Consider the following 20,486-nt stretch of genomic DNA (forward strand, 5'->3'; position numbering starts at 1 on the left):
CATCTGTTGGACACCTAGGTTGATTCCATGTCTTGGCCATTATGAATAGTGCTGCAATAAACATGGGGATGCATATGTGTCTCTGATATACTGATTTCCTTTGGATAAATGCCCAGTAGCAGAATTGCTGGATCATATGGTAGTTCTATTTGTAGTTTTTTGAGGAACTTCCATACTGTTCTCCATTGTGGGTATATTAGTTTACATTCCACCAACAGTGTATGAATCCCTTTTTCTGGCCAGGCATGGTGGCTCACACCTGTAATCCCAGCACTTTGGGAGGCTGAGGTGGGAGGATCTCTTCAGCTCAGGAGTTCAATACTAGTCTGGGGAAGATAGTGAGACCTCATCTCTGCTAAAAATCAAAACTATTAGCTGGATGTGATGGCACTTGTCTATAGTCCCAGCTACTTGGGAGACTGAGTGGGAGGACGGCTTGAGCCTGGGAAATTGAGGCTGCAGTGAGCTATCATCATGCCACTGCACTGCCACCTGGGCAACAGAGAGAGAGAGAGAGAAAAAAAAAAAAAAAAGAGTTCCTTTTTCTCTACATCCTCCCCAGCATTTGTTTTTTGCTGTCTTGATAATAGCCATCCTAACTGGGGTGAGATTATACCTCATAGTGGTTTTGATTTGCAGATTTGCATTTCCCTGATGATTGATGATGGTGAGCATTTTTCATATATTTGTTGGTCATTTGTATGGCTTCTTTTTGAGAAGTGTCTATTCAGATTATTTGTCCATTTTTATAGGGTTTTGTTGTTGAGATGTTTGAGTTCCTTATGTATTCCAGCTATTAATTTCCTGCCATATGAATAGTTTGCAAATATTTTCTCCCATTCTCTGGGTTGTTTCTTCACTCTGTTGATTGCTTCCTTTGTTGTGCAGAAACTTTTTAGTTTGATATAATCCCATTTGTTTATTTTTGCTTTTGTTGCCTGTGTTTTTGAGGTCTTATTCATAAAATCTTTTCCTAGACCAGTGTCCTGAACCATTTCCCCTACCTTCTAGTAGGTTTATAGTTTCTGTCTTACAGTTAGGTCTTTGATCCATTTTGATTTTATATATAAACTCACATATAAGGTTTTTATATAGGGGGAGATGTAGGGATCTAGTTCCATTCTTCTGTATATGGCTATCCAGTTTTCTCAGGACCATTTATTGAAGAGACTATTCTTTCCCTAGGGAGTGTTATTGACATCTTTGTCAAGAAACCAGTTGTGGCTGGGCACAGTGGTTCATACCTGTAATCCCAGTACTTTGGGAGGCCAAGGCAGGCTGATCACGAGGTCAGGAGATGGAGACCATCCTGGCTAACACTGTGAAATGTCTCTACCAAAAATACAAAACATTAGCCAGGTGTGGTGGCGGGCACCTGTAGTCCCAGCTACTCAGGAGGCTGAGGCAGGAGAATGGCGTGAACCCCGGAGGCAGAGCTTGCAGTGAGCCAAGATGGAGCACCTCTGCATTCCACCCTGGTGACAGAGTGAGATGTCTAAAAAAAAAAGAAAAAGAAAAACCAGTTGGCTGTAGATCCATGAATTAATTTCTGAGTCCTCTATGCTGTTTCATTCATCTATCTATCTGTTTTTATAACAGTATCATGCTATTTTGGTTACTACAGCTTTGTAGTATATTTTGAAGACTGTTAGTGTGATGCCTCTAACTTTGTTCTTTTTGTTCAGGATTGTTTGGCCATTTAGGTTCCTTTGTGGTTCCATAAAAATTTGGAGTTTTTTTCCCTATTTCTGTGAAGAATATCATTGGTATTTTGATACAGATCGCATTGAATCTGTAGATTGTTTTGGGTAGCATGGTCATTTTAATAATATTGATTCTTCTGATCCATGAAAAGTGAGATGTCTTTCCTTTGTTTGTATCCTCTTCAATTTCTGTTGTCAGTGTTTTGTAGTTTTCCTTGTAGCAGTCTTTTACATCCAGGCTTAAAGTTATTCCTAGGTGTTTTTTTAATAGCTATTGTAAAGGAGATTGCCTTCTTGATTTCTTTTTAGCTCATTTGTTGTTTGTGTATAGAAACACTACTGATTTTTGTATGTTAGTTTTGTACTCTGCAACTTTACTGAATTCATTTACTAGTTTCTAATAGATTTTTTGTGGAATCTTTGGGGTTTTCTACATATAGAACTATGTCATCTGCAAATAGAAATAATTTTACCTCTTCCTTTCTGATTTTTGATGTCTTTTATTTCTTTTTCTTATCTAATTGCACTTGCTAGTTCTTCCAATCTATGTTGATTAGAAGTGGTAAGTTTGGGATCCTTGCATTGTACCAGATCTTAGTGGAAAAGTTTTGAGGTTTTTTTCCACTGATGATAATGTGAGCTGCAGGTTTCTCATAAACGGCCTTTATTATGTTGTATTAGTCCATTTTCACACTGCTATAAAGAACTACCTGAAACTGAGTAATTTATAAAGAAGAGAGGTTTAATTGACTCAGTTTCACATGGCTGGGGAGGACTCAGGAAACTTACAATTATGGCGGAAGGCAGACAGGAAGCAAGGCAAGTCTTTTGAAGCAGAGGAGGAGAGGGGAAGTGCCACACTATTAAACCATCAGCTCTCATGAGAACTTACTGACTATCGTAAGAATGACATGAGGGAAACTGCCCCCATGATCCAACCACCTCCCACCAGGTACCTTCCCTGACACATGGGGATTACAGTTCCACATGAGATTTGGGTAGGGACACAGTGCCAAACCATATCGTGTGTTTTGTATGTTGAGGAATTTTCTTTTTTTTCTTTTTTTTTTTCAGACAGACTCTCATTCTGTCACCAAGCTAGAATGCAGTGGCGCAATCTCGGCTCACTGCAACCTCCACCTCCTGGGTTCAAGCGATTCTCCTGCCTCAGCCTCCTGAGTAGCTGGGACTACGGGTGCGTGCCACCACACCCAGCTAATTTTTTTTTGTATTTTTAATAGAGATGGGATTTCACCATGTTCGCCAGGATCGTCTCAATCTCTTAACCTCGTGATCTGCCCACCTTGGCCCCACAAAGTGCTGGGATTACAGGCGTGAGCCACCGTGTCCTGCCTTTTTTTTTTTTCTTAAGATGGGGTTTTACTCTGTCACCCAGGCTGAAATGCAATGGTGCAATCATGGCTCACTGCAGCCCTGACCTCCTGAGCTCAAGCGATTCTCCTGCCTCAACCTCCTGAGTAGCTGGGACTACAGGTATGTGCTACCATGCCTGGCTAATTTAAAAATAATTTTTTTTGAGATGGAGTCTTGCAGCATTGCCCAGACTGGTCTCAAACTTCTGGACTCTAGTAATCCTTCCACCTCGGCCTCTCAAAGAATTGAGATTGCAGGCATGAGCCATCATGCCCAGCCAGGAATTTTTATTTTATGCCCAAACTGTTGAGACTGTTTATTTAAAAAGGATGTTGAACTTTGTCAAATGCTTTCTCTGTGTCAAATGAGATGATCATGTGGTTTTGTCTTTTTTTTTTCTTTTTTTTGAGACAGAGTCTTGTTCTGTCACCCTAGGCTGGAGTGCAGTGGCACAATCTGGGCTCATTGTAACCTCCGTCTCCCGGGTTTAAGTGATTCTCCTGCCTCAGCCTCCTGAGTAGTTGGGATTACAGGCACGCGCCACCACGCCCAGCTAATTTTTTTTTTTGATTTTTAGTAAAGATGGGATTTCACCATGTTGACCAGGCTGATCTCAAACTCCTGACCTCAGGTGATCCTCCCACCTCAGCCTCCCATAGTGCTGGGATTACAGGCGTGAGCCACCACAACTGGCCCAATGTTATGTTCTTAAGTGCATGAAGGCTATGACTGTTGCTATGACTTTTTAGTAAATTATAATTATTCTCCACATTAAATATTTCTCTTTGCCCACTTAAAGTTGTGAGTTCTGTTTACTTAAATTTGTTAGTTCTCTACTAGCTTAAATTTTGTCAGTACTTGCCTGGAATATAGTTTTCCTTTCTTTTTTTTAATTTTCATTCTTTCTATATCATTTGGTGGTGGTGTACACCTTTTTTTTTTTTTTTTTTTTTGAGTCGGAGTCTCACTCTGTCGCCCAGGCTGGAGTGCAGTGGCATGATCTCGGCTCACTGCAACCTCTGCCTTTCGGGTTCAAGCAATTTTTCTGCCTCAGCCTCCCGAGTAGCTGGGACTACAGGCGCACACCACCACTCCCGGCTAATTTTTGTATTTTAGTAGAGATGGGGTTTCATCATGTCAGCCAGGCTGGTCTCGAACTTCTGGCCTCAGTTGATCCACCTGCCTTAGCCTCCCAAATCCTCAGCTGGGATTACAGGCATGAGCCACTGTGCCTAGACTATTTTATATTTTTTATTCCATATTTGTAGTTTGAATTAAGTTTAACTCTATATGTTTAAGATTTAATTTAATTGACATTCAGTTTTAGAAGTTAAAGTTAGAAGATCTGGTATTTTACCAATGCTTTTGAATTTAAATTTTAAAAATTTAATTGATAGAAATACAAAATTAAAGTTGATAACATTTGAAAAATTATAAAATGACATGCAAAATGTCTGATTCTATCACATATGGAAATCTGCAGCAATAATTACATCACAGATGAAATACTGAAATCTTGGGCTCTAATAAGAACAATCAGGAAATGTATTTTTGTTAACAGTTTCAATATGAAAGTTAAAAAAACACTCAAAGAAATAAACTAGGAAGCAACAGAAGCTAGTTTATGGTTTTCTGGAGCTATAACAAGTATTGTTTAAAACTTACAACAACCCTGTTAGGTGGACAGAGTAGACAGTATCTCCTATTTTACAAATGAAAAAAGCGAAGTTCACTTAAGTTTGAAAAACATAAAATCTCAAATACATATAATCATACTCAACTATATATTATAGAGAAAAGAATTGGAAATGAGAAATAGAGTAGGAAAAGGAAAAAAAGTAGAATAATTTTTAAAAACCAAAAAATAAAAGACCAACAAGAACAAAGTAAATAAATAAAATTTAAAAAAACAGAAAAAGAAGAGATAGCGGCCATAGGTCAATGCTGGTGAGATTCAGGAGAAGCAGTGATATAATTCTTCTTACAAAGAAATAGCTCAAGATTCATTAATGGGATAATATCTCCCAATTTTCCCCAGAATAACCACTAGTTTTAAAAGTTAACTGGATTTTGGAAGACATTTTTGTATCCTTCTCTTTTTATAATTTTCACTGGAATAAATCACTAACTTTTTATCCTGTTAAATGGGGACCATCACATGCTATTTCATAGGGTTAAAGGGTTACCTTCATGGAGAAGCATTCCAGTCCTGTGGCCTTTCTGGATATTGCTACAAACAATTTTTCAAAAACATTTTGCACATTGCCACTAGAGCATAAAAATAGAAGCATTTCTAAATTAATGTTCAAATCTAACCTACAGGTCAAATTTTCCGGGTTGCTCTATTCTATTATTTAATTTTAAATTTTTTAAATTCCAGTTTTAACAAAAAACTTTTGTAATTACAAGACAAGCAAAGATGTAGGAAAGTGTAGCCCATACAAAGGAAAAGATACAATAAAAACGACCTGAGGAAGTCTTGATCTCCTAGATATGGACTTTATGTAAGACATTTTCAGTATGATCAAATAACTAAAAGAAACCACATCTAAAGAATTAAAGAGAAGTGTAAGAGTTACGTCTTACCATGTAAAGAATAAGACAAAAATTATAAATAAGAATCAAGTAGAAATTCTGTATTTGAAAACTACAATAACTGAAATAAAAAATTCAATAGGGACACTCAACAGCAGATTTGAGCAGGGAGAAAAAAGAATCAATGAACTTGAAGATAGATCAATTGAGATTATCCAGTCTGAGGAGCAGAAAGAAAAAAGGATTAGGAAAAATGAACAGACCTGTAGACCATCTGGTACACCATCGAAAACACAAACATATACACAAAGAGAGACCTCTGGTATACCATAGAGCATACCAACATATGCCTAAAGAGAGTTCCAGAAGGAGAGGGGAGAGAGAGAAAAGGACAGAAAAAAATATTTGAAGAACTAATGGTCAAAACTTTCAAATGTGATGAGAGACATTAAACCATACACTAAGGAAAACTCAATGAACTCCAAGTACGATAAACTCAGAGAGCCACACCTGACTACGTCATAATAAAACTGTCAAGTGTCAAAGATGAAGAGGTAATCTTGAAAATAACAAGAGAAAAGCAACACATAATGGTACAAAGGATCCTCAGTAAAATTAACAGCTGATTTCTCATCAGAAAGCACAAAGGCTACTAAGTAGAAAGATGATATATTCAAAGTGCTGAAAGAGAAAGACTGTCAACCAAAAATTCTATAAATATTTTGGTGATTAAGATGCAACATAAGAATTTCGAGAGGACACAAACATTCAGACCATAGCATTAATGATCACGGAAGCCAAGGGAAGCAGCTTGATGTTATCCAGTTGTCTTAAAATTTTCTCATCTTCTTGACATTCTTTGATTACTCTGCCAATGCCTTGCCTTGTGTTATGAGAAGAGATTCCATGTGAAGTGTTAAGACATTTGTCTTTGGAGTCAGATATGAATTTACTCCTGGCTTAACTACTCCAAGGCTGGCTTCATGAGCATGCAACCTACGCAGTCACCCCAAACCCCACACGCAGAAGGGCCCCATACTTGATTTAATGCTCTGTTGTTGTTGTCCTGCATTTATTAATACTTTTATCTTTGAGCTTGTTTTTTATAAATGAGGTCTGACAGCACAATATTTATGTCCACAATTCCTTGCCACCTCATTCACACAGAGCATTCACAATACCCTGTGAACACAGAATTCTAGTGGGCTCACAAGGTGCAGAAGTTTAGTGGGAATCAAAGTTGAGTACAAAGTATTAAGAAAAGTATGTCTGTGGCTGAGCAAGCCGGGGCACTGACAGCCTGAAGAGACCACATTCTCCGTTGGAACAGTAACTTGTTTTGAGTGCAGAAAGACAGTGAAGGCATGCTAAAAAAAAAAAAAAAAAAAAAAAAAAAAAAAAAAAAAAAAAAAAGAAAGAAAGAAAGAAAAAAGAAAAACAACAACAAAAAAACAAGGAGCCTTATCGTATCTTTTCTTACTCATGGTACTTCCTCGTATTAGGGAACTGTTATACTTACCTTGAATATGATCACATAGAAAGAAAGGGAAAGATAGGATAATTCACAGTTCCTTTTTCTTTCAGGCTTTCCTTGTCCTCAGAAAGCAAAGGTGGAGAGTGTTGGTAGAACACACACATATCGAAAAGTAAAATAAAAACAGTTGAGCTAGTTTTGTGCATAATTTCCACTGTTCTGGGAAGAATGGAATATATATACATGTATGAGCTATGACATACAAATTGTATAATTTTGGCAATGCCACATGCAAGTGAAATGTTCTTTTTTTTTTTTTTGAGGCGGAGTCTCGCTCTGTCGCCCGGACTGGAGTGCAGTGGCCGGATCTCAGCTCACTGCAAGCTCCGCCTCCCGGGTTCACGCCATTCTCCTGCCTCAGCCTCCGGAGTAGCTGGGACTACAGGCGCCCGCCACTTCGCCCGGCTAGTTTTTGTATTTTTAGTAGAGATGGGGTTTCACCGTGTTAGCCAGGATGGTCTCGATCTCCTGACCTCGTGATCCGCCCGTCTCGGCCTCCCAAAGTGCTGGGATTACAGGCTTGAGCCACCGCGCCCGGCCCGAAATGTTCTTATATTTGCAACTTAAACTGGCTATGTACAATATGAAGATGAATGATAAAAGTCATGCCAATAATCAAAATTATTAATTTCCCTTTATTTACAATGATGTTAAATAGCAAATCTTAAAAAGCACCATGACAAGTTGAGGGAGAGACTACAGATGAAAGGAAAAGGCTTTTTTTTTTTTTTTTTGGGACAGTCTTGCTCTGTAGCCCAGGCTGGAGTGCAGTGATGTGATCTTGCCTTGCTGCAGCCTCCACCTCCTGGGTTCAAGCGATTCTCATGCCTCAGCCTCCCGAGTAGCTCGGGTTACAGGAACATGCCACCATGCCCGGTTAATTTTTGTATTTTTTGTAGAGGTGGCGTTTCACCATGGTGGCCAAGCTAGAGGAAAAGGCTTTATGTTTATATTTTAATACCTTAACAGCATTTTTCCTGCTTTTTTGAATAAGAGACGCCACATTTTTATCTTGCACAAGGCCATTCAAATTATGTAAGTGGCCAGGGCTACTTTTTTGTGTGTGATTCTGGGCTTTTATTATTTTTTTTTAATTTATTTTTTTGAGACAGAGTCTTGCTCTGTCACCCAGGCTGGAGTGCAGCAGTGCGATCTCCGCTCACTGCAACCTCCAAGTCCTGGGCTCAAGTGATTCTCCTGCTTCAGCCTCCTGAGTAGCTGAGATTACAGGCACCCGCCACCACACCCAGCAAATTTTTGTATTTTTAGTAGAGACGGGGTTTCACGATATTGGTCAGGCTGGTCTCGAACTCCTGACTTCAGGTGATCTGCCTGCCTCAGCCTCCCAAAGTGCTGGGATTACAGGTGTGAGCCACTGTGCCCAGCCTGATTGTGGGATTTTTAAATGAAGCAATGCAGACATTCTGATGATCAGATTCTTTGTAAAAGGAGTATAATGCTGAATCATTCCAGTCAACATCAAGTGACTGCTGCTGGGCAATTATTTTATTAATTTATTATTTCATATTTTCTATATAACTTTTATGAAGATATCTAGAAAGCATTCTAGGGGTCTCAGGATAAATAGGGGGAAATGAAATTATATAGAGTAGACTGGGTGGGGCGGGGAGGAATAGATTAAGTGTTTGAAAGGTTTGGCAGTTATTTTGGAAGGAAAAAAAACCCATTCAAAGATTTTGTCATATCTGGCTTTTTTTCTGGTAAAAAACAGAGACTTTAGCATGTCTTCTTTTAAAAAGAAATTGAAGCAGAAAGAAAAGAGTTGGAAAAGCAAGAAAGCGTAATCCTAGAAAGAGTAATCATAAGAACTCCATACATGTTTATGTGATTTTTCAGTGCTAAGATCTCATTTCAGCATTCTTAAGAAGAAGGCAAAGCATCTGTTATCTCAAGGAAGCAAAGAAGCTGGTTCTCAGAAAAGATATTAATGTAAGATGAGAAGCCAGAGTTTACCATGAGAAGCTGTCACACCTAAGCACTGACTTAATCAGCACTAATTGTTCTAGCTTTCTTTGGGAAGCATTACCAGCAGGTGGTGCTTTCAAAGTAGGCGCCTGAAGCTGCTGCTCTTCAGGAACTTAAAGTACACTTGCAAATTATTAAGTATTGATGACGGAGGAGCAAGGGCCTATTAGTGGTGGTAGTGAATGTAAGGAGCTTTCATCAAAGTTACACTTTTAGGAAAACAGCTAATCTAGTGTAAAATTAACTATTGCTATGTAATAAATTCCCCCAAAACTTAATGACTTAAGATAACACCACACATTAATTATCTGCCCAGTTCCGACGGGCAGGAATTCAGGAACGGCTTAGCTAGGTAATTCTGGGTTAGGTTCTCTTATGAGGTTGTAATCAAGATGTCAGCTGGGCTGCAGCCACCTAAAGGCATGACTGGGGCTGGAGGATTCACTTCACGTGGCTCTGGGCAGGAGGCCACAGTTCCTTTCCACGTGGGCCTCTCCATAGGCTTCCTGAGTGTGCTCACTACATGGGGGCTTCCCCTAGAACAGGCAGTTCAAGAGCGAAAAAGGCAGAAACAGCAATGTCTTGTATGACCTAACCTCAGAAGTCACACATCTTCACTTTTGCTGTATTCTATTGGTCAGATGAATCAGTGTGATACAGTGTGGGAAGAGAATACCAGGGAGGTAAGGACCACTGGGAGCCATCTTGGAGTCTGGCTACCACATCTAGCCACTGGATGAGTAACAGGTATAAGAATTAGATGAAGGAACTTATGTTGAACAAAAAACAACATTGTCTGAAAAAGTGTGGGTCAGTGGAGCCAAAAAAGGTGGTTAATGAGCTGAGCTTGATTCATTAGAAGGTCTAGGGTATAGAAAGAACAGATTCAGATGAGGTTATAAAAACTATGAGAGATAAAGGGAGAGTGAGCATCTCCTCCTTGTATGTTGTTTCTTTTTGACTCCTCTAAAGAAAATGTGCTTAACTAAATCCCATTATTAACACTGGATTTTCTCTTGGCCTTATTATTTTCCACTTCCTCCCTACTTCCTTATCTGAAATCCTATCTTATTCCATTATTATTTAGGATGTGAAGTGGCCTTTTGGGACATGCTATTCCAACCCACTGCTTTGGTGACTTTCAAGCGTAGTTTAAGCAATGACTTTCTTGTCTATTTTTCCCAGTTACCATTCAATCTTCAAATACACATTTACCCACAGTGGATATGAACCACTATATTTCCCAGAATGTGGCTTATCCAGTTATTCTCTCTTTCCACCTCTGACCTTTTCAGTTTGTCTTCCCAATCTGCCATCTGCCTGGTGGTCATTTCAGCCAGTCTTGCTCCAGCCCTATAGAGGAAGGGAGAACCAGACATAGCCAGACTAGGTATTCAATTATGTCACATTTATTCCCACCTTGTGCATTTGAACCTTTGCCTAGAATACACAATAGTATATAATAAGTATCAAAATGTGTGGAGTGGGATATAAATTATTTAAGAGTTTATAAAATAAAGAATTAGTTACAGATAAAAAAGGCTGGGCACAGTGGCTCACGCCTGTTAATCCCAGCACTTTGGGAGGCCGAGGTGGGTAGATCACTTGAGGTCCGGAACTGGAGGCCAGCCTGGCCAATATGGTGAAACCCCATCTCTACTAAAAATACAAAAATTAGCCAGGTGTGGTGGTTCACCCCTGTAGTCCCAGCTATCTGGGAGGCTGAGGCATGAGAATCACTTGAACCCAGGAGGCAGAGGTTGCAGTGAACTGAGATTGCGCCACTGCACTCCAACCTGTGCAACACAGCGAGACTCCATCTTAAAAAAAAATTATACATATATATATCTGGAGAAGGTGTCAAAGAGAAGGTAAGATTTCAGCATGGTTTGATATCTTTCCTGTCTTTTTTCTATGGATCCCAAACAATCAAATCGCCATTTCTGCAACTTACTAGATGTGTTCCCTGAAGCACTACATTTTTCTGAGCCTCAGTTTACTCATTGGTAACCTGAGGGTAGTAACACCCTTCCACGTGGTTGTCAAGATGAGAGATAATTTAGCAAGTTAATTATCACAATAACTGATAAATGTTGGAAATTAATAATGGGTAGCTATTGTGTTGTCACCATTTGGATAATCTCCTTAAAGACTGAGAATATGTCCTGTATGTCTGAGTCTCATAAAATCTCATTTAAATGCAGTGGAGTTTACAGATCTTATTGAGATGTGATTAACATTTATGGCATTTCTTCTTAATTGCTAGACTGATTACTGAGAAGCGAGAAGAATGCTTCAAACAACATCGGTTTAAAGTCTGAGGGAGAAGGATATTTTGGAGCAAAGACCTTTTACAGCTTATGAGATAAAGAAGTAGGTTATACAGAATCTACAAAAGGCAGCCAATGCCACAACAAGAGACAAAACTGTTTACAGTGCCTTCTAAAAAGGATTCTAGTCCATTTACACTCATTTACTTGTTATTATTAATCAGTAAGGACTTAGTACTGACATTTTGTTATTCGTTTTCTGCTTGTTTTGTTGGTCCTCTCTTCCTTTCTTCCTTCCTTCCTATCTTCCTTTGTATAAAAGTGATTTTCTATAGTAGTATGTTTTAATTCCTTGCTTTTTACTTTTTGTGTAGCAATTACAGGTTTTTGGTTTGTAGTTATCATGAGGCTTGCAAATAACATCTCATAAACAATTATTTTAGACTTATAACAACTTAACTATTATCACAAAGAAAAGGTTTAAAAACAAGCAGAGAAAGCCAAACAAACATCTACACTTCATCTTTCCTGCATTTTGACTTTTTGTTGTATCTATTTATATCTTTTTACATGGTCTGTCTCTTAAAAAATAATTGTGGTCACTATTTTTGATCGGTTTATCATTTAGTCATTCTATTAAGTATATGAGTGGTTTACATACTGCAATTAGTGTTGCAGTATTCTGTATTTCTCTGTGTAATTACTTTTACCAGCAAATTTTATACTTTTAGATTATTTCTTCTTGCTCATTAATAGCCTTTTCTTGCAGATTGAAAAACTTCCTTTAGCATTTCCTATAAGATAGGTCTAATGTTGATAATATTCCTCAGCTTTTGTTTGTCTAAGTGTTTCTCCATGTCTGAAAAATAATTGTGCTGGATATAATATTCTAGGTCGGATGTTTTCTTTTCCTCAGCACTTTGACTAGGTCATCCCACTTTATCCTGGCCTGTAAAGTTTCTGCTAAGAAATCTGTTGCCAGATGTATTAGAGCTCCTTTATGTTGTTTGTTTCTTTTCTTTTTTTTTTTGAGACAGAGTCTCGCTCTGTCCCCCAGGCTGGAGTGCAGTGGCCCGATCTCAGCTCACTGCAAGCTCCGCCTCCCGGGCTTACACCATTCTCCTGCCTCAGCCTCCCGAGTAGCTGGGACTACAGACGCCCGCCACCTTGCCCGGCTAGTTTTTTGTACTTTTAGTAGAGACGGGATTTCACCGTGTTAGCCAGGATGGTCTCGATCTCCTGACCTTGTGATCCGCCCATCTCAGCCTCCCAAAGTGCTGGGATTACAGGCTTGAGCCACCGCGCCCGGCCTGTTTGTTTCTTTTCTCTTGCTGCTTTTAAGATCCTTTCTTTACCTTGATCATTGAGAGTTCGATTATTATATGTCTTGAAGTAGTCTTATTTGGGTTGAATCTGCTTGACATTCTTTGATTTTCTTGTACCTAGATATTCATATCTTTCTCTGGGTTTGGAATGTTGTCTGTTATAATTTCCTTGAATAAACACTCTACCCCAATTTCTCTCTCTCTCTCTCTCTCTCCTTCCCCCTCCCTCCCCTCATCCCCTTTAAGGCCAGTAACTCTTAGATTTGCTTTTTTGAGATTATTTTCTAGATCTTGTAGGCATGCTTCATTCTTTTTTCTTTTTAGTGTTTTCCTTTTTCTCCTCTATGTATTTTCATACAGCCTGTCTTCAAGCTCACAAATTCTTTCTTTTGCTTGATCAAGTCTGCTATTGAGAGACTCCAATGCATTTTTCAGTTTATCTATTGAATTTTCTATCTCCAAGATTTTTTAAAAAAATTTTTGTATTTTATTGATAAAATCCTATGTAGTCACAAATATTGGGGGAAGAAATGTAGCCATACACTTCTTTGTCTTAGTAATCTATATTTTAGCCAGCTCTGGAATTTCCATTTGATTTAAAAAATTTCAATCTCTTTGTTAAATTTCTCTGATAGAATTCTGAATTTCTTCACTGTTACCTTGGAGTTCATTGAAGTTCATCAAGGCAGCTATTTCGAATTCCCTGTCTGATTAGTCATATATCTTCATCACTCCAGATCGGTCAATGGTGCCTTATTCAGTCCATTCAGTGAGGCCATGTTTTCCTGGATATTCTTGATGACTGTGGATATTCACTCATGTCTGCGCATTGAAGAGTTAGGTATTCATTCCCTTCTTTATAGTCCAGGCTTGTTTGTCCCTGTCCTTGAGAAGGCTTTCCAATAATTCAAAGGGGATTGAGTTTTGTGGCCTAAGCCTGTAGCACTTGGGGGTGTCCTAAGCTCAGGAACCCTGTAACTCTTACAGACTCTTAGATATGCAGCCTTGGTATATCTAAGACTTGGGAAGATAGGGGAGAATTCCCTGGGTTGTCAGGCAAAGTCTCTTGCTGTCTTCCCTCTCTTTCCCAAATCAGAAGGCATCTCTCTCCAGGCTTGGTTAACTGGAGCTTGGGGAGGAGTGATGCAGACACTCTGCTGGCCACAGCTAGCATCACACTGGGTTATACCTGAAGCCCACAGCCTTCCAGACCAGCTCGGTACTGGGGCTCACTAAGGCCTGCAGCCACTACTGCCTGGTTATGCCTGCTGCTAATGTTTATTCAAGGCCCAAGGCCACATTAGTCAGCAGATGGTGAATCCTGCCAGGACCAAGTCCCTATCAACAGGGCAGTGGATTCCCTTCTGACCCAGGGTGGGCCTAGAAGCGCTATACAGGAGCAAAGCCTGGAATCAGGGGCTTCGGGAATCTGCTTGGTGTTTTATCTTATTGTGGCCAAGCTGATATCCAAGTTGCAAAACAAAGTCCTCTGTGCTCTTCTCTCTTCTTTCCCCAGGCAGAAGGAATCTCCCCAAGCATCAGTACCTGGAGTTTGGGGAGGAGTGACATACGTACTCCTGTGGCTGCCACAGCTAGTGTCAAACTGTGTTGCACCCTAAGTCTACTGCCTCCCAGACCAGGACAGCATTAGACCTTGCCCAAGGACTTGCTAACAGAGGGAAAAAAATCTGTAAAATATTTCAGAGTGGCATATTTTGAGCCAATATGAGTGATCATGGTCTTGGGAACAGTCTTAAGAGGTTCTGAGAAAGTGTGCCTGAAGCAGTTAGGTTATAGTTTGGTTTTATACATTTCCAGGAGACAAGAGTTACAGGCAAAGATATAAATTGATACATGCAAAGTATATATTGATTCAGCCCAAAAAAACAGGACATCTCCAAGTAGGGACTTAGTAATTATAGGTGGGTCTTAAGGATTCTTTAGTTGGCAATTTGTTGAGAGGGTTAAGCTATTATCTAAAGGCTTAAAGTCAGTAGAAAGTAATGCTTGAGTTAAAGGAGGTTGTGGGGTCCAAGGCTCTTGTTATGTAGATGACTCCTCATAGGTAGCAGCCCTCAGAGAGAATCAATGGCAAATATCTGTCTCTTTGCAGACCTTTGAGATGTCAGACTCTCAGTTCAACTCTGCTAGATCTGGGAAAAGCCTAGAAAGGGAAGGCCTGGCTGCATTAATGGAGATTCTCTACAGATGCAAATCTCCCCCACAAATGATAGCTTTGCAGGACCATTTCAAAATATGTCAAAGAAATATATTTTGAGATAAAATATTTTTATTCCCTACAAGGTCTGCTATCCGTCATGTCTTGCTATATCAGAGTCAGGTTGAAAAGTAAGCCATATTACACCAGGTTTATTTTTATTTATTTTATTTTATTTTTTTTTTTTTTGAGACAGAGTTTTGCTCTTTGCCCAGGCTGGAGTGCAATGGCACGATCTTGGCTCACTGCAACCTCTGACTCTCAGGTTCAAGTAATTCTCCTGCCTCAGCCTCCCGAGTAGCTGGGATTACAGGCACCCGCTACCACACCCAGCTAATTTTTGTATTTTAAATAGAGACGAGGTTTCACCATATTGGCCAGTCTGGTCTTGAACTCCTGACCTCAGGTGATCTACCTGCCTCAGCCTCCCAAAGTGCTGGGATTATAGGAGTGAGCCACCATGCCCAGCTTATACCAGGTTAACTTTTAAAACCCATTTAACAATATTTTATGGTTTGTAACAATATTTTATGGTTTGTGATTCGTTGCGTGAATGGCCTGAGATCTTGTTTATAATTTGGTATCTTATTGCCACAGAGTCTGTTTTGTCCATCATACGATCTTTTAACTTGAATGCAGGTAAGTTGTGCCTAAACTCCAAAGGGAGGGGGGATAACAAAGCATGTCTAACCTCCCTTCCCATCACAGCCAGGAATTCAATTTTTAAGATTTTTCTGGGGTCTCTTTGGCCAAGTGGGTGTTCATTCAGTCAGTAGGAGTAAGTTGGGAGTGCTTAGCATTTTATGTTTAGTCTACATACTTTAGTCCTTGTGTCCTGACTGCCAGTCAAATAGATTCAGGACCTCAGACCACTTTAATTAGCCAGTGGTGAAGATAGCCATGACGTGGGTTTCTCCCTCTGGAGCAGAGAATTCTTCTCTGTCCCAAGGCCCGCCTAAATGCGCTGTCAGAATTCTGGGCGCCTGCAGAATTCTGTCCTGTGTTATGTTCCAGCGCTGACTTCCGATACAAAGTCCCACACTCACTTTGCTCTCCATCCTTCAAGCACACAGACCCACACTCACTTTGCTCTCCCTCCTCCAAGCACATAGATTCTTTTTCCCACTGTGCAGCCTGTGGTTGGAGGAGGAGTGGTGTAGGCAATGCAGGGAGATCGTCCCTCGCCCCCCTACCCCCACCCGGTCTTCAATGCCTCTTTCCTTATCATTAAGGTAAAAAAAAAAAAAAGGCACTGTGATCACTCACCTGATTTTATGGCTCTTATGAAGGTGCTGTCTTGCATGGATAGTTGTTCTACTTGGTGTTCCTGTGTGGAGAACTATCTCTGGGGGGTTCTCTGGGCCCTCTCTCCAATCAGTCTTTAAACTGCTGGCACCGAAGCCTCCAGTGCCTTCCTCCTCTATATCCCATGGAGAGTTACTGAAGTAGTTCTTTTTGGATTTCAGTTGGCCTTTTATTAGAGCCTTTCTCCTAGAGGATTAAAACATGAGACTGCGGGCTTGAGCCAAAAAGCAGTCAGAGGGACAAATATTTGGTTTTACTTAGAATAACCCACCTGCCACCACGCCTGGCTAATTTTTGTATTTTTGGTAGAGACGGGGTTTCACCATGTTGGCCAGGCTGGTCTTGAACTCCTGACTTCAGGTGATCCACCCACCTTGGCCTCCCAAAGTGCTGGGATTACAGGTGTGAGCCAGCATGCCCAGTCTCAAAAGTTCATCTGTGAGCCACGTTTAGAAGGTAGATAAAAAAATTTGACTAAACACAGTTGAGAATCTATAAATTGTTTAAACTTCAGTTCTGTTGAGAACCTTTGAGATCCATCATTTTCTGAATGTTTTCTACCAGAGAAACAGGACAATGACTTGCAAATATTGGTTTTCAGTATTTACTCTATAGCTCAAGCAAACAAACTTTTTTGCACTTAAAATACAAATATTACCTACCTTGATTTGAGTGTTCTTGTTCTCTCTTAAATTTCATTTCCCAAAAATGATGGCAAAAGTACTGTTTGTTTTAACTTGACCCATCTTTTGCAACCCAGCTTAATCATTTCACAGACTCCCTTTTGAAATAAATGGGCTAGATGATCAGACAATAGTGGCAAATGTTTGTCATTTCAATCACATATGCAACAGATACCTTTAGTGAAATCGGTATATCAAATTTCCCTTTGTGCTCCTTTTTTTCCCTAGTGAATTCAGCATTAAAGTGTAAATATTTTTAGTTTATGATTTATTAATTCAAAGCAAAGAATGCCAATGTGACCATACATATCTCATTTATATATCGTAAATATCTCATTATAGAAATATGTTTAGATACATTTGTTTTATTATTTTAAAGAAGAGCACATATTATATATTAAGGTAAAAATAGTACTAAAAAACAAGAAGGTAGGCCAGGCGCGGTGGCTCATGCCTGTAATCCCAGCACTTTGGGAGGCCGAGGTGGGCGGATCACAAGGTCAGGAGATCGAGACCATCCTGGCTAACACGGTGAAACCCCGTCTCTACTAAAAAAACACACACACAAAAAATTAGCCAGGCGAGGTGGCAGGCGCCTGTGGTCCCAGCTACTCTGGAGGCTGAGGCAGAAGAATGATGTGAACCCGGGAGGCGGAGCTTGCAGTGAGCCGAAGTTGCGCCACTGCACTCTAGCCTGGGCGACAGAGCAAAGCTCTGTCTCAGAACAAAAAACAAAAAAGCAAAAAGAGAAGATAGTAAATTAAAAAATTCTAATGAAAATAAAACATCATAAAAATTAACTTAATTAAAAATCAGCCAGGCATGGTGGCTCATGCCTATAATCCCAGCACTTTGGGAGGCCAAGGCAGGTGGATCACCTGAGGTCAGGAGTTCGAGACCAGCCTGGCCAACATGGTGAAACCCTGCCTCTACTAAAAATACAAAAAATTAGCTGGACATGGTGGGACATGTGTATAGTCCCAGCTACTTGGGAGGCTGAGGAAGGAGAATCCCTTGAACCTGGGAGGTGAAGGTTGCCCTGAGTCGAGATAGTGCCACTGGACTCCAGCCTGGGTAACAAAAAGAGACTCTGTCTCAAAAAAAAAAAAAAAAAAGTATAAAGATAAAATTTTAGTATATTGTGAATTAGTTATCAGACTTAATTGTTATAGGAAGCTTTGTTTTCCTGGAGTTCTTATATTAAAATTATTAAAATCCTTACTGAAAAGTATAGCATGTTTTCTTTAAAAGAAAGATATTCTATATCTGAATAAAGGCAAACTTTGAATGAGTGGTGTATGACTTAATAAATATTGAAGAATATCCATTCTCCAATACTTAGAGAATGACGACAGCATCCTCAGCATGGCATTTTCATTGCCAGTCACAATCTTTCCTCCACCTAATGTTCTCTAGGCTGAGACAGACCAAGGAACAATTCCCTAGACCTCCTTTACAGAGCTAGGTTATGCTCAGACCATGTGCAGCACCAAGGACACTGCCATTCAGGTCTCCAAAAAAGGTCATCTTGTGAGCCCTGTCTAAACCAGGCCTCTTTTAAAATCATTTCAATTTGAAACTGAGTCCAGGTGTGTCTCCATCAGTATTAGAGTGGACTTGCCAGATGTGTGCTTGCAGATGATGCAACATCAAAGCAAATGCCCTGGGCAAGAGAAGAAAGGCCAAAGCAATGGGCTTACTGGTTTGTAGCTTTGAGCCACTCTTCATAGTGCCAAATTCCCATTTTAGAGTCCCTTTATTTGTATTAATAAAAATAAATTCCCTGGGTGTAAGTTCCTATAAAATACTCCCTATGTGTATTCCTGGGCATGAAAGGGTGTTTTAGTTCCAATTCTAGTTTTCCCGCTTAGAGGTTCACCTTTCTGACATTAATAATTAACCAGATTATCTGAATTCTTCAAGTTCAGTTTATTTAAAAGGAGAATATCCTCAAAAGGGTTATATCCATGATTTCCTGCTACCTCCAACCATGGGCCTTTTGGGAATACTTTGTTTTTTAATCTTCCTGGGAAAAACTTGGGGACAGGAGCAAACGTAAGTAAAACAAGCTATCTTCATTTTTCAATGCATCTTAGTTATGATGAATGAAGAGTTAAATTTAACAGATTGTGTTAATTTGAAAATAATTTGCTACTTCTGAGAACACCAAGTGAATAGTATCATCTCTGAATGAGAAAGTCATGGAAGCATTTTGATTTGATGAGTAGCTAACAACATGACAGCTTTTATGAAATTATTATTTATTAAAATTTATGTAATTATTCAAATTCCTCTTCAAAAAAGCACAAACTCCAGATAATAAACTTTCTAGACATTTTTTGCTTATTTTAACTTGGTTTTTAGTTTTTGTGTTACACCAGAGTTATTTGGGAGTCAATCTAATACTGTGATCTGAAAATCTGTTGTAATGACTTCTATAATACATTTATGAGCTGATTTTTCACAATTTTTAGTGTCATTATTGAGATAATATGCATTTTAAGTAATGTTTTAAAAATAATTATCTTATTTCTAGAAATGTTTTAATAGTGAAAAGTAACTGTAGATTATCTAATCAAACCTTTTCATTTTATATACGAGGATAAGTCCAGATATGGGAAGTGACTGGCCAAAGGTTACAGTTCTAGAGAGAGAGAAACAGGATTTTTATTAAGATCTCCTGTTTATCTCTTCAGTTTTTTTCATTTTGTCGTAGATGTATGCATATAAATATATGATATATAAACACATACTTAGGATGTCATTCTTTTTTAGAACCCTCCTATTTCTGATTTGTAATCTTATCACATGGCCGCAAACACTCCACTACCTTAGCATCCTGCCTTTATTATTTCTTTTTGAAAGACAACTAGCAGCTAAGACTTAGAGAGACTGAAATTAAGTGACTTCAAATTAGTGGCAGAACTAGGGCTAGGACCTGGGTTCCATGATTCTTGTCCAGACTTATTCTGAATTCTTTCTACTAGCCCTTCATAAAAATTATTTCCTCACTTTCTCTGAAAAAGTCAGAGTATACCATTTACAACATGGCAATCACTTTAATTAATTGGTTGATTGATTGATTCAGCAAATATTTATTGAGCACCTAACCATGTGATAGGCACTGCAGATACAGCAAATGGTAAGACAATTCCTAGAGCTTGCATTCTAGTGGGAGAAGCAAGTAATGAATGAATGCACCAGTGAAAGAATGTGTAAGGTCAGGTAGGTAGTATTATGAAGAAAAAAATAAAGGGGAATATGAGAATTTAAAAAAAAATTATGGGGCACTATTTTAAAATGTGGCCAGGAAAGGTTCTCTTAAGGAGGCTGCACTCAAACAGAACCTGAAGGAAGTGAGGAAGCAAACCATGCAAATATTTGAGGAAAGAGCATTCCAGGTAGAGGCCAAAATAACATTCTTGCCTCTCTGCAAGCTCAGTAACCTGATCCTCTGCAGCAATTGAAAGACACAGAAAACTATGAAATTCTTTATATGGATAGATTATGCTACTGATAAGTCAATAAGAACCAAAATCTTTATGAAGGGTGG

General features: G+C 39.3%; 1 protein-coding gene across 2 annotated transcripts in view; it reads left to right on the forward strand.

Moving 5' to 3' along the window:
- The first annotated feature begins 18,867 nt into the window (after positions 1–18,867).
- Positions 18,868–20,486, forward strand: part of C5 (complement C5) — a 101,885-nt gene continuing 100,266 nt past the window's right edge. For both annotated transcript variants that reach the window (XM_033237614.1, XM_033237616.1), the window contains exon 1: positions 18,868–18,988. In XM_033237614.1, coding sequence (XP_033093505.1) covers positions 18,924–18,988 — 65 coding nt within the window. In that variant the 5' untranslated portion in view covers positions 18,868–18,923. The remainder of the gene's footprint in view (positions 18,989–20,486) is intronic.

Source organism: Trachypithecus francoisi, unplaced genomic scaffold (genome assembly GCF_009764315.1).
Source record: "Trachypithecus francoisi isolate TF-2019V2 unplaced genomic scaffold, Tfra_2.0 Lachesis_group16, whole genome shotgun sequence".
NCBI lineage: Eukaryota > Metazoa > Chordata > Mammalia > Primates > Cercopithecidae > Trachypithecus > Trachypithecus francoisi.